The sequence below is a fragment of the Caenorhabditis remanei genome, chromosome X (assembly GCF_010183535.1).
Source record: "Caenorhabditis remanei strain PX506 chromosome X, whole genome shotgun sequence".
In the NCBI taxonomy this organism is placed as follows: Eukaryota; Metazoa; Nematoda; class Chromadorea; order Rhabditida; family Rhabditidae; genus Caenorhabditis; species Caenorhabditis remanei.
The window spans coordinates 6,592,795-6,606,493 of record NC_071333.1 but is presented as its reverse complement, the minus strand read 5'-3'; the positions used below and the strand labels follow the sequence as shown (position 1 = coordinate 6,606,493).

Here is a 13,699-nt window from a genome sequence, read left to right as displayed (position 1 = left end):
AAACCGGTATTCTAGTTTTTTGGAAAATGGTCAACAACCACAATCTGTTTAAGGAAAGTCTGAAATGTGAAAATCAAATGAAGATATCACAATGTTTTATTTTACATCAGAAGTTATCCATTTAGTAATGTGATTCTTTGAAAGAAAAACTGTTGACTTAGGCATTGTTGATACGGTTGACGATATCTTGAACAGTACTCAATGGCTCGACATCAGTTGATTCAGTTGGAACGTTGAAGAATGAAGTTAACGCTTCGGCAACCATGGTGTTGAAGTACTCAGCACGATCCTCATCAACTGCTTTAAAGTTGAAGTCGTTGTCGATCTCCTCGGCCGGACGTTGGACCAAGAATCCAATCAATTGTTGAACCTTTCCATCGACCTAAACACATTTTTGTTGTGCATTGATAACAAAAACTCTGAAATTTGCAGACGTTAAAAATTCAAACACTAACGCAATAACCTTATCTCTAAAGACTTTATTCTATCACTAATTTTCTATGGATTTCTTTTTGAATTCCAAGAGATGGGTGTAGTTTGATTTGAAAACTTACAGTGTCAGCGGTGATGTATTCCTCGAACATTTTGAAACACCTAGAACAGGAAAATGAAATTCTGGTAGTTCAAACGAAAAATTGTAATCTCAAAAACAAAAAAATCTATCTTCCTCTTTCAAGTCGGTTACTTTATACTTATCGGTGTGGGCGTGTTTGTCTCTTTAATTTGCTTCGAGACGCGATTCTATCTTCTTTTGAAATTTTTTGAAATCGAGAATTGAAACTGCCGAATTCAAAAAAAAAGAGATGGGAAGTCGATTCGTTAAAATTTAAAATCAAGTGGATAATAAAAAAGAACTGCTGACCTTACAAAATGTCTTCTTTACGAATCAAATGTGAAACGAGGCAAATCGGAAGTAGTTTCATTGTTCCAAACCGAAGTGAATTCTGATTCTACGAAATCGTAGAACCAGGTAAAGAAAACAATTTCAAAGTAAAACCCCACACTGAAATCTAACACAGTTCAAATTTCATACATAGCAATTGATGGAACACGAGAAGACACAAATGCCAGCAACCTCCACAGTTGTTTTGTTGCCCGTTGTTCAAGAAACTTACAAAACGTTGTATTTCAGAAACATTTCCGATGGTAATCTTCAATCAAGTATCCGGATCTTTTTCATATCATGTCATTAGAAAAAGGAAACAATCTTCATATCGGAAAAGTTATTATGTTCACTGATATACAAATACTGTCAAACAATAAAATTTCCGCAAGAAATTCACAATTTTTTCTCACATGCTGAAACGCAAGTCCGGCATAACATCGTGAGCGGAGCCTGAACTATAAGCGGCGCGGATAATTTTTTAACGATCGATCTTGAATATTGGTATTATTCCCTTGTTTAATAAATTTTTTAAACGCTTCTTTGCAGCATATTCGTATATTTTGCATGTTTATAAGATTGAAAAACAAATTTATCTTAAAATTGTCTAGATTTTTATCCGCTTCAATTGCCGTTTAAGCTCCGCCCACAATACCCTGCCCTACTTGCGTTTCAGCAGAATAGGAAAACATTCCGAAAATTTTTGCGTTTTTTTTGACAGTATAGAGATTATTACAGAAAATTAATTGTAAACATCAATGTATAATTGACGGGTTGAGTTTGATGATGTCTTGATTTTTGATGAATCCCGCAATGCTTAGAAATTATTATTCCCACTGTCAGTTAGCTGAAAAAAACCATTAATGTTCAAAAATGTAAAAAATTGTACTTACCTTCGTTGGGATTACGGGGTGCTGGTAGGGTCTCATCATTGACAATGTATTGTGCTTGATGGTGACGGAGTGGTGGAAGTCGACGTATCTCAAATGAAAATAATAATAATAAGTTTAATCAGAGTTTCAAAATATACCGGCTGCAGCGGTGGTTCTGGAGCGTTAGGTTGGGGTTCACTAAGAGATATTGTTGCAGGACCGACAGGACGAGGTACGCTGATTGAGAAACCAGTTTCGCGTGATCTTTTTACGAAATGTGCACATCTTACTTCAACCCACTGCAAAAATATATATTTGGAAGATTCAGTATTGTGAGACTCTAAGAGGGAGAAGTAGTATTAGAAAACTCACTGTAGCATAAAGAGCACATAAAGCAGCAACGGCAAAAGAGATGACGGATATAAGAAGTGCAACGTTGTTCTCGTTAACATTTTCTCCGGTTGCACGTAAAATGAGCCAAGTATCAATGACACAAATGATCACAATGCACGCAATCCTGGAAGAATCATGTTAAAGTTGGAGAGACATGTCGAGAGTGTAACAATTAATCATAAAAAATGGGTTCAAAATCAAAGAGCACCCCAATAAACAAACAAAACCAGCTCTGACATCATCTCACCTGAAAATGAAATGCGGAAGGAAGAACCAGAATCGAATAGTTTTGATCCCATAAAACATTGCAATAACTGACATAATCTGAATAAATTCTATAAGCATATGTGAACAAACTTGTGTTTCACCTGAAGAATTGCCCATACAAGACAATGCCCATACAAGACAAGATGCCAACATCAGGTCCTGTTTTCTCGCCGCCAGCGTGGTGTCTCCCAGCGCCTTCTGCAGGTTCTGCACCACTTCTTCCGATTTTTCCACGAATTTCTCGGATCCTCTGATTCTCTTCATTTTTTCCTTCAAACTCACATTCGTGCTCTCCAACTCGGTGACGTGTGCCCACAACGAGCCGTCCAAGCTGTCCCCGTCGCCTCTTCCTTCTCCGCCGTCGACCGCCTTCGGTGCATCCTCGGTCTCCATCTTTTCCATTCTTCGTTTTGAGTGTTCCGCCTGGAGTTCCAAAAGTTTATACTACTTTGGTATTCTCCTCGTCAATCAATCGCCTATTACGCCAATCACACAAATTTCGGTAAAATTTATCCAAATTTCACCAAAAATTCTTATTTTCCAGCAAAAACTTCGAAATCGCCTGGGTTTTATACTCGCCCAAACGATAAATTCAAAGCTTCACTAAGAAAACACGTTCGGCCCCCAAATTATCCGGTGGTTACGGATTCAGCGGCCTTTTTGACGAACAGAACGAGATTTTATACTCGAAAACACCAATTTATTCTTATCCAAGAATAAACAGTAAAAGTACAAGAGGAAAATAGTAAAACAGCACGGAAAACAAACAAAAAACGGGAGAATTTACCTTAAAAAGTAAGAACTAAAAAAGAACTGTTAATCTTGCGTGGAGCGATGGGTGGTACGCGACCTTGCCACGTGGCGGGATATCGGAGCGTCGTTGCGATTGTATGCGTGTACCGTAAGAATGGGGCATTGGATTCGGCGAGAATGCCCACCGGCAACTTCCCTGTTTCAGGATGTCTTCAACGTACGACGAAGTTATCACCGCTGACACTGTAAGTTTCAAATCAAACTACAGCCATTCCTAGGAATTCAAAGAGAAATCCATTAAAAACTAGTGATAGAATAAATTCTTTAGAGATAAGGCTTTAAAGTTAGTGTTTGAATTTTTAATGTCTGCAAATTTCAGAGTTTTTGTTATCAATGCACAACAAAAATGTGTTTAGGTCGAAGGAAAAGTTCAACAATTGATTGCATTCTGGGCCGCACGTCCAGCCGAGGAGATCGACAACGATTTCAACTTCAAGGCGGGCGCTAATAAGGATCGTGTTGATCTCTTAAACGCGTCGATTGCTGAAGCGTTGTCTTCTGTCTTCAACGTTCCAACTGAATCAATTGATGTCGAGCCATTGAGTACTGTTCAAGATATCATCAACCGTGTCAACAATGCCTAAATCAACTGTTTGTCCAATTTTCAAAATCGAGTTTCATTATTTAATGGTTGAATTTTGAAATTGAATAAAACTTTTAGGAACCTTCATTTGACTTTCACATTTCATACTTTCCTTAAACAGATTGTGGTTGTTGACCATTTTCCAAAAACTAGAATACCGGTTTCGTTCAAGAGATGTTTGGTGTCACTATCCCTTTTCTGCAATATCTGTCGTGTATTCTCTTGGATTAAACTATCTTCTTTTTTGTGACACTTCTCTATTTGAATCATTTCGTATCAATTTCCGTACAGTGTAAAGACTGAAAAGTAAAGTAACTGATAAGAGAAACCCTTTGTTCCAAAGTTCCAAATTGTCTTATCAGGTGACGTTTTTAATAAACTGGACAACTCAAAAGTTACAACAAAGAAGTAATTATAATGAATGGGCATTTGGTTATCAGATGATGTTTTATAGTAAAGTGGACTTTGAGTTTGTGACTATACGAAAAATGACCACAAGCAATAAATGAAAAATAACTTAAAATTTGAAGTTTCAAGATGTTCTGTGAGCTAACAGTGATGCCAAAATCTGACCCTCAGCATTCTGAGCATCAACTTGTACTGGAAATGATCGTGTGTTCATTTACAAGAATACGTTCTCAGTTATTTAATTATGTATTAAAACCAATTTTGTTGATTTACAGTGCATTCAATCTTTTTTCTAGGGTTTTGTGTTCCGGTTCCAGCCAATAAATTTGTAGAAAAAACTTTTTGTTGAATCGAATCTTTTATGATTTAAGTATAATTCACAGATACAAGTAGAATCATCAATTGAAAAAATAAAGAAAGAAAATTGATGACATTGGAAAAAAAGACTAGAACAGACAGAACAGCGGTTTCAGATGGGAGGACAAAAAAGACACAGTGATGTTTTTCAATATATAAATATAATCTCAGTTCGAACCAACGCTTCTAGAAGCAATAAGAAGGGATGTATGCTAAGATATTGGGATAGTCTCATAAATAAACCTGGTGAAGTAATAAGACAAATAATGAAGGAAATACTTTTTTATATACACCATCTTCAATTTGAAGAAATGTTACATGTGTGGCAAAGCCATCAATTTTCAGACACAATTTAATAGAGAAAGAGTGGATGGGGAAACTGTTGCGGAGATATGTTGAAATGAAGAAATGTTATTTGTAATGGATTAAGAATTGAATACATGATTTACAAAGATGACGGCTCACAAATTGAGATTTGTGTAGCCACGTCTTCCATTAGTTGCTCATGCTGCACAATAGGGGGGTATTCTCCGCTCGTGTCCGTTGAGGTATCCGAACTGTGGCTTCCTGTCGAATCTGGAATCGAAAATTGAAAACTTTGAATTCAAAAAACAATTATGTGGATCAGTTAGCTACAACGAAAAAAATTAGAAACACATTCTGTGATTTTTGGTAAAAAGTGAGTTTAATTAGGTTGAAAAACTGGAAAACAAGCAAAATAAGCACCCGTTAGTATATGAAGTGGCAGAAGTTCCATTTGAATACTTTGCATTCTCGATCTCTCTGATTCGCTCACTTTGGAAGAATCCAGCTGTCCATCGGTTATAATCTGTTTAAATAAAAGTTAGTAATAGTTAGTTTAGTGAGTTGTTAGAACATGCAGGAAAATGAGAATTTCAGGAATAAAAAGTACCTCCAGAGCGCATTTCATTATAAGTGTTCTCCGCTGATCGAACATCTTGCTTCATGATTTCAATCAGATCTTGATGACTCAGATCTTCAACTTGCATCATGTCTTTCTTCACCTAGAATATAAAATAATAATGATCTGACCGTTGTTTCGGAGAATTCTTACTCTGAACGGACACTTTTTCTGTGATCCCATTGGCTCAACAACTCTTTGAATGTATGGATGAGCCAATGCTTCTTGAATGCTGATGCGTCTTGTTGCATCGTATTGGAACAATTGTTTTACGAAATCAATCGTATCACAGTTACCACGAACGATTTGCTGAAACCAGTTCAATTAGATTACGAACAAAACCAATTATCAACTTACATTCTCTCCTCTAGCTTTGCAGAACATAATATCATCCCATTCGGCATCTGCTTTCCTACCATAGTCCTGAATCAGTTTTCGCGTACGATCACATCGGACCTCATCAATGACATGTTGTGGTGGATGTCCCAACATTGTCAGAAGCATTTTGATCTGTCCTTGCACACTTCTTCCAGGTAACAACTCATTTCTGGTGACCATCTCTCCAAAGATACATCCAACCGCCCACATGTCAACCGCAGTTGAGTGTTCTGGCAGGACAAACAAGAGTTCTGGAGCTCTGTATGGAAGTGTGGCGACATGTTGAGTCATATAGTAACAATGTTCCTCGTCATCGTGTTTCTTCGAACTGTTGTCTGTGAATTTAGCCATTCCGAAATCAGCTATCCGGAGAGTACCATCTTGGTTGACAAGTAGGTTAGATGGTTTTAAATCTCTGTGAGCAATCGAGGCGACATGAAGATACTGTAAATTTATTTTTCTAAAAAAAAAGTGTTTCCGATCTGGTATAATTTTATCACACAGCAATGAACTGCTTGTTCCAAAGATAGTCTTTATAATTGATTCAACTTTTTATGATTTTACGACTTGGCGCCAGAAGATAGACGTCATCCATTCATCTAACCATACAACTTTTTTTTTCTTCCCTCCTTCCAGAACTGGGGCGGTGGCTCGTTTCAGTCCACAATATAATCATATGTTTACTTTCGTATAGTACACTTTTGGTTTCCGCTCAGAAAGAAGAGGACTATTTGATTAGTGTTATCAATACATAGAAAGTGAAGAAAAGAATATGAATACATGAATTGAATACATAGTACTGTCTGAGATTCTATGAGAAAACATGAAAACACCAGTCCTCTTACCTCCAATCCTCGCAAAAGCTGTCCTAGAAATTGGTTGATATAGTATTCATCCAATGGTTCCTCATTTCCATAAATAATGTGATGAAGGTTGTTTTGCATGAGATCCATCACTGCAAAAGTAACAATATTGACTTTTGTACTATTCTCAAGTACTGATAATTGTTCCAAACGTTTTCTACGACAACAGGCCGATGTATTTATAGTGTAAAATACAAGCAAGTCTACGCTTATCAGTTGTGCTCGGTGGAGTAGTCGTAAACAATTCGGCAACTTACCAAGAAAGACATCGATTCCAAGTGGACCTTGGGTTCTGAAGATATCACGTAGTGTCACAATATTTGGATGATCAATGTAGCGAAGAACACGTATTTCACGAAGTGTACGTCTGGCAAGGGTTGGTGTGGCCGATGCATGAGCAACCTTCTTAATGGCAACCTAAAAATGACATTTATGAATTGTCACCTTTCTTTGATACTTACTTTATAATCACTGGAAGTTTCCACAGCTTCACAAACAATTCCAAACGCTCCTGACCCAATATTCTGGATTGGTTCATATGTTTCTGCAGCTCGCTCCAATTTGAAGTCATGCTGTAACTGACGTTTTTTCAAACCGTCCAGCACACGGTTGAAACCCTCTTTCTTCGCCGGCATTGAGCCTGGAAACAGGAAATTGTTCTGAGAAGAAGAGTTGTGGCAACAACTAATGAGATTATGACGCCCGCTGACAACAATAAGACGACAATAAGACGACATAAGGAGTGTTTGCGGTATAAAAGGACAAAAAATGAATGGGAAGAAGGAAAACAGAATGGAGGAACATACGAATACTAATTAAAGAGCATGGACATACATGACAGCAAAATACAACAAGGATAAAATGAAGTTTGAACTACATGTTCAAGAACAAACTAAGTCAATTTGCGGTTTGGAAGAAAACTGCAATAAAAAGAAATGGAAGACCACGAAACGAGTCAGAGGAGACAATGGGGAGATGATAAGGAACTCTTTCAATTTGCATAGACTTTTGACACTTGGTGTGGGGTCTGATGGACTGAGGGACATTAAGAAGGAAGCTGAAAGTTGCCTCAAGAACAAAACTTCCATCGAAAGTGAAATTGTCGATTTTATCAAAGTCATAAATTAGAAGACGTAAAGAGTAGGAGAGAAAGTGAAGTAGCACTTTTTGAGGAACAAAAAAACAACAAAGGGTCATAAAAGTGGGTGAACCTTATTACACACCTTGAATGTTCAAGTTGGCTTCTCCCAACGGTTTTCTTGCTTCTCTGGACCCTTTGCTTTTGGTAAAATAGGTGTTGTTAGTTTTTGGGCTATTTGAATTTGGACGGTACCCTCCAGACCATAGACTTCCTTGTGGGGGTGACATGTTTTCGATGTGATCCTTCTCCTTCGCTTGGAATAGGCTTTTGACCTGGAAATGTTAGTCGTTTAGTACGCTGAAATAGGAACAAAAACGGATTAGAAATTGAAAACTAAAGAATACTGTGAATATTGAATGGTCAATCTTGTTTTTAGAAGCAATTTATTTCATCCGATTAAGTATTTTTCCTCAATAACACAAAATATCAAGTGTTGTCTGCCAAAATGGAAGTCTATCTTTGTAACATGGAGTGTGATAAGACTAATTTATGACCAACCACACATTTGAATACATGCTTTGGTTCTGGTCTCACTTGAATATCAAAAACAGTACTACTACTACTATCATCATCTATTTCATAGGCAGAAAAAAAACTAGACCCGTCATCGGTGCCAACGAATGATAGTTTTTCTACGGCGCATATGATAAGCATGCACAATGTGGCTGGACGAGCAACAAACGCAAAAACCATAAAGTAAAAGAAAAGAAAAGAAGAGGAAAAGTTTCGAGAGATGGGCGGAGCTTTTTGGGGTGGGGGCAGGCTCTAGGAAGGTGTTACGTCAAAAACTGAGATAGTATTTTTGCCTTTTGAGAGAAACAGACTGCATGCGAACATTTGAAAACATAAGTGGATTATCTTGCTGATATGATGTGTCAAAACTGTACAAAAAGAAGTGGGAGAGGGTTGACGTACATAATGCAACGGAAATTGAGCTGGAGTTGAACTGATTCTGATCCTAAGCATTGTTCTGACTCTCTCCTGATTTCTGAGAATGATTCAACTAACGGAAGTCGAGAAGTGTCAAATCATCTTTTTTATTGCAACCAGACAACTGTCACACGAATTGGCGGCGGCGAGATCATAAAGAAGGTTTCATTATCTCAATCAGAATGATATTGAACGGAAAGTGAAAGTTGCAATAAGAAAACCATTATCAGGAGCTGCTCAATAGAACAAATTTCCTATGGTCAGAATAATGAGGTTTAGTTTTTCTCAAACCCAAAAGCAAAAGAAAATTGAATAAAATGAAGTAATATTGAAATTAAATTAATACTACACGATTTGCAAGATTAGAACAGTATTTTATACCAGAAATTTCAAAAAGTACATGCGGACTAACACATGAAAATTAATCCTATCAAAACTTTGCCAGATGATTTTGGTCATAAAAGAACAATGAAAACTAACATTTTGGCGCCAATTCATTCATTATAAAGTGGGTGAGCAAACTGAAATTAACGTGAATCACACTCCTACGCAGAAGACCTTACGAGAGGTGTGAATTGATAAGGGAACGTTTGTTTCTAAATATAGAAAGGAAACATTTGTTTGATTAAGATGTTTTAAGGATTGTGAGCTTATTCCCAGATTGATTCAAATTCTCATTGTTCTCTTTGCAGAATAGTTGTGTTCAAAAAAAAAGAATTCGGATTATAAGCATTCGGCAGACTTAGATAAGGTAAGGAGATGCTAAAGTTTGGTCAGGTTTAGGTTTTTTCCGGTTCCGGGGGTGTCACACTATTTCCACAAATCGAAAGTGTGTCAATGACCAGAAATATGAGTACTCTTTCTGGCTATTTCCAGTTTCCTGCTGAATCTGTCAAAAAAGTTGTGAATCTTTTAGTTGTAGTAGAATTTGGGTTAAGTATATTACAGATACATTTCACTCTCCGCGTTTTGATGGAGTTTTTACGCAAAATTTGTTTTCTGTTCGGAACAGTTCTCTATGAATCAGTGCTCTCCGATAAAGCGGATGTAAAAAAAAAATTGAAACCGAAAATTTTGCTAAAATTGATAATGAGTTGAATATTCGCAATGAAAATCAGACCAATGGGAACAAAATAGTCAACTCAAGTTTTCAGAATTGAGAAATCAAAAACAGCAAATGACGTTATGAGCGAAATCAGAAGTACAACGCTTTTGATACAGAAAATAATTATTTGAAACCACCCATGAAGTATACAAAACGCTCATCACATGACAGTAGTCTAAGACTTGATAACGTAATGAAAAAAGAAGGAAAAACTGTAATCATGCAATCACACGACCTGCTCTTCTGCCCTCCTAGGACCGGTTCCAATTTCCAGTCTTTCATTATAATTTCCTTTGTTTCAATTCATTCAGTTTCACTGAAGTTTTAATTTTGAACTATACTAGTGACACACCCAATTTCGCAACTCTCCTCATTCCATGTCCAGGAAAATTTCTGATAAGCTTTCTTTGTTGTCTCTAGTCTTGGTCATTAGTCTTGCTGTTAAGATTTAAAAAAACTAGTAGATCCGGAAAGAACTAAGCCGTGAGTTGAATAAGAAAAGAACCACTTGAAAAACAACGGAATAAGAAAAAAGAAAACCGAATACTAATTACTACAGGTTTTTGATGATGAAGAAGTTTGGGAAAGAGGGAAAAGAGAGAAATAGGTGTGATCACAACATGAATCACCCCTCAGCAACTACTATGTATCCATTCTTTTTTCTGTTGTTTCTGTTCAATTGGGTGTGTCTTTCCTCAATTCCGCTTCCTATTCCTCTACGTGTCTTTAATTCCTAAGAAAACATTTTCAAGAACAAAAAACTACAAAATAACTGTATGAAAATTTAAAAATAATAATAATGACTTACCTTATCCACAATATTGTTGAATAATCCCATTATAATAGAATACTAGTTATGAAAAATGCGGTAAAACTAGTCGAAAGCGAGTTGAAACGGGCGTCGTTAGCGGGGGAGTGGGAACGACGTTATCATGAACTAAAAAATGACATATAAGGGCTGATAATTGGGAAAAATAGTGCGTGTTTCGCAATCGATTTGGTGCTCTGTATAGGATCTTTAGAGGTTGATAACATGAATAATATGTTTAGAACATCATGACAACATTCCTATTTACGTTTTTGTTGTTAATGTTTGTATTTTTGAACGGAGGCTTTTGGTGTAATCTAACAGTGTTTCCCTTCAATAGTATAATACCAGTCGGTTTACGTCGCCTAACGGCGACTAAACCTCCTTCCCTACACTACCCTTCTCAGTTTTACAGCGCCTACGGCGCTTCTTAGCCGAGCAGTTCATTCCGATAAAGCACAATTGTAAAATCTCTCCATTTCAGACTCAAATTCTATAAACTTTCTCAATGACTTTTTCCATCCTGATAGAATATGGAATTTAGAATGAGCTGTTTTTGAATTTACCAATTTGAACTTTCTTCTTATGTTTTCCTCATTTCAAAAAAATCTCACAGAAGAACGTGAACTTGATAACTCTTCTTTCTTCCCTTCTCAAAAGGCGAGTGATCATGCCGAATTACTACTATCGAGGTCTCAGAATTCTCCTCTACTTTTGGATCGTATAATTTATTCACTTGTAAGCTAGTTTTCGTTAGCTAAGAAGCCCTTTCCGGTAGAGAACAATTAAAACACTTCTGTATTTCTGATAATATTTTAACAAATTTTCTCAATGAGTTTTTCCTTTGGAATATGGAATTTCAGTATGAATAATGCGCTTAAAGCATTTTTTTGAGTTTTTGACTGATTGGCGGTGATGTCGCCTCCCTCCCCAAAGCCTTTCAAGATGTTTTCCATATACATACACAGAAATCTTCTTCTTAGTCTGGTTTGATCTGAAAAGTTCTGCTTTCTGATTTTATACCTCTTCGGCGGCGATGCCGCCTCTTTTCTCTGGAATACTTCAAAACTATTTTACATACTTCTCAGTTCAAAAGTAGAAGTACCCTCTTATTCAGTCTATTTTGATTCCAATCCTCATTTGTACCTGAAAGTGCTCCACAAAAGTTGACAAAATTCTTAAAGATCTTCAAAGAAATGCACTTTATGTACAGGGTGCGGCTTAAATAGTGATATACGCAAAAAACGTTACAACTTTTTTCAAAAACTTCAAAACATATTTTCCTTTTAACAAAAAATTTTGACAGAAAATGTAATCTTTTTGAGTTTTTGACTGATCGGCGGCGATGCCGCCTCCCTTTCCCCAAGAAGATGCGGACGAAAGTCTTATGGATAAATCAGTTTTTGACTCAGCGTTTGCAGGATTGTAATTTTTAAACATTTTGAAAGTTGGGAACTCTACGAAAATCGGAGAGAGCCTTTTAATCTAGGAACGAAAATTGGGGAAAGGGTGCACATACGAACGCAAATTTGCGGCGCAGTTTCCAAACCGTAGTTTTTTCCTCGATTATACCCACGTAACCCTTTTGATCTACGAAATCTCGACTGTAACGGCGTTATTTACAACTTTCATATACTGGCTGTCTATTTTTCTATCAAAACAAAAAACCAAAAAACATTTCCGACCTGGTGGGAACGAACTCACCACCCCGTGCGTGAGAGTCATCTGCGTAGACCGCTACACCAAATACGCGGCCGTGGCCATTTCGAGAATGCAGATAAGAAACACCGAGTCGGTAAGTTTGAGCTTTCTACCACCCTGTCGGGACACACCTTTCTCAACGCTTTTTACTGTTGAAATGGTCATCGTCTCCAGAAGACGTCAAAATCAACTTTTTCGAAAAAAGAAAAGTTCGGGCATCATCGAAGGGAAATTTCCAATCAATCTGTCTAGGTTTCATAAAAATCGGTCCACTACAGAGGGAGTTATGGCTTGCAACACATAAACGGACAGACGGAATCTGTTGAATATTATTAGTAAAGAATATGTGTTTCTAATTAATTAAGAAAGTAAAATTTTGAATTAGCAAGAATAAGTATATTAGAATGAAATGTTGGTCATGATGGCTGCTGATAATTTTAACTGGATCAATACTAAAGGCAACAATCACAATTTTGAAGTTGCTAACTGCAAAAATTTCTCAGAACCTCAGGTATATCAAATGAACTAACAATTTTTATTTGCAACAAAAACTGTGAAAAAATCAAAACTAAAATCAAGTTCGAAGGTTGATTTTTAAACAAATGACAATGCGAAAAGATGCGGAAAGATGCGGAAAACGCAAAAAACTGCGAGAAGCAAGAAAAATGAGGGTTGACTGGAGAGGGCAAGCTGGTAGAGCGGAAAGAATAAGATGAGTAGCAGGTTGTACTATTTGCCGACGATTTTCACGCGCGTCTTCTGCTCGTCGTACGTGTAACGTGTGTAAACACTCACGTAGAGCCACCCCTCTCGGGAACTCGGTAGTAGGAGTATCTGACAGAACTGATCTCTTGGCCACAGTTCGATTTGAAGGGTTCATTGATTCGGCTGCCCTTGGAAGAAAATTGGGAGATCAGAGTATTTGCATAACGATACCACCCGCGGTGCTACAAAATGTACGCCCTCAACCTCTCAGCTACCCCAGAAAACCACATCTTCCGTAATAGGGTCATTTTCGCATTGTCTGTCGTTTCATGAGCTGGGGGCCCAGAAGAGGAAAAATGAATTCTTCAAAAATTTCAAGGTTAGACGACCATGTCAATTACGTGTCATAGTAGACGGACGCATTGACGTATGAATGAAAAGAGAAATTGAAGTTCAGAATTCAAGGGTCTCGACTATCTGGTTTATTATAAAGATAAGAATGTAACAAGTCTATCATCAGAGGTGTCATATCTATGCCCATATTAAACTATTGAACGAAAAAGAAAAGAA

The 13,699-nt window shown here is 37.1% G+C and overlaps 4 protein-coding genes across 4 annotated transcripts; 1 reads left to right on the top strand and 3 right to left on the bottom strand.

Annotated features, from left to right (window-relative positions):
* Window positions 1-157: 157 nt before the first annotated feature.
* Window positions 158-584, bottom strand: GCK72_023257 (uncharacterized protein; the record flags this gene model as incomplete). The annotated part of the gene is made up of 2 exons (XM_003106744.1): window positions 158-382; window positions 555-584. The coding sequence occupies 2 exons, from the start codon at window positions 582-584 to the stop codon at window positions 158-160; spliced, it is 255 nt and encodes an 84-aa protein (XP_003106792.1).
* Window positions 585-1,722: 1,138 nt separating this feature from the next.
* Window positions 1,723-2,808, bottom strand: GCK72_023256 (uncharacterized protein; the record flags this gene model as incomplete). Its single annotated transcript, XM_053735309.1, has 5 exons — window positions 1,723-1,730; window positions 1,777-1,864; window positions 1,914-2,054; window positions 2,128-2,272; window positions 2,396-2,808. The coding sequence occupies 5 exons, from the start codon at window positions 2,806-2,808 to the stop codon at window positions 1,723-1,725; spliced, it is 795 nt and encodes a 264-aa protein (XP_053578875.1).
* A 566-nt stretch (window positions 2,809-3,374) lies between these two features.
* GCK72_023255 (uncharacterized protein) lies at window positions 3,375-3,812 on the top strand (the record flags this gene model as incomplete). Its single annotated transcript, XM_003106717.2, has 2 exons — window positions 3,375-3,413; window positions 3,585-3,812. 2 exons carry the CDS (start codon window positions 3,375-3,377, stop codon window positions 3,810-3,812), a joined length of 267 nt encoding a protein of 88 aa, XP_003106765.2.
* Window positions 3,813-5,021: 1,209 nt separating this feature from the next.
* Window positions 5,022-10,753, bottom strand: GCK72_023254 (uncharacterized protein; the record flags this gene model as incomplete). The annotated part of the gene is made up of 9 exons (XM_053735308.1): window positions 5,022-5,152; window positions 5,490-5,601; window positions 5,652-5,807; window positions 5,856-6,320; window positions 6,722-6,831; window positions 6,997-7,156; window positions 7,201-7,379; window positions 7,963-8,152; window positions 10,724-10,753. 9 exons carry the CDS (start codon window positions 10,751-10,753, stop codon window positions 5,022-5,024), a joined length of 1,533 nt encoding a protein of 510 aa, XP_053578874.1.
* Window positions 10,754-13,699: the final 2,946 nt, after the last annotated feature.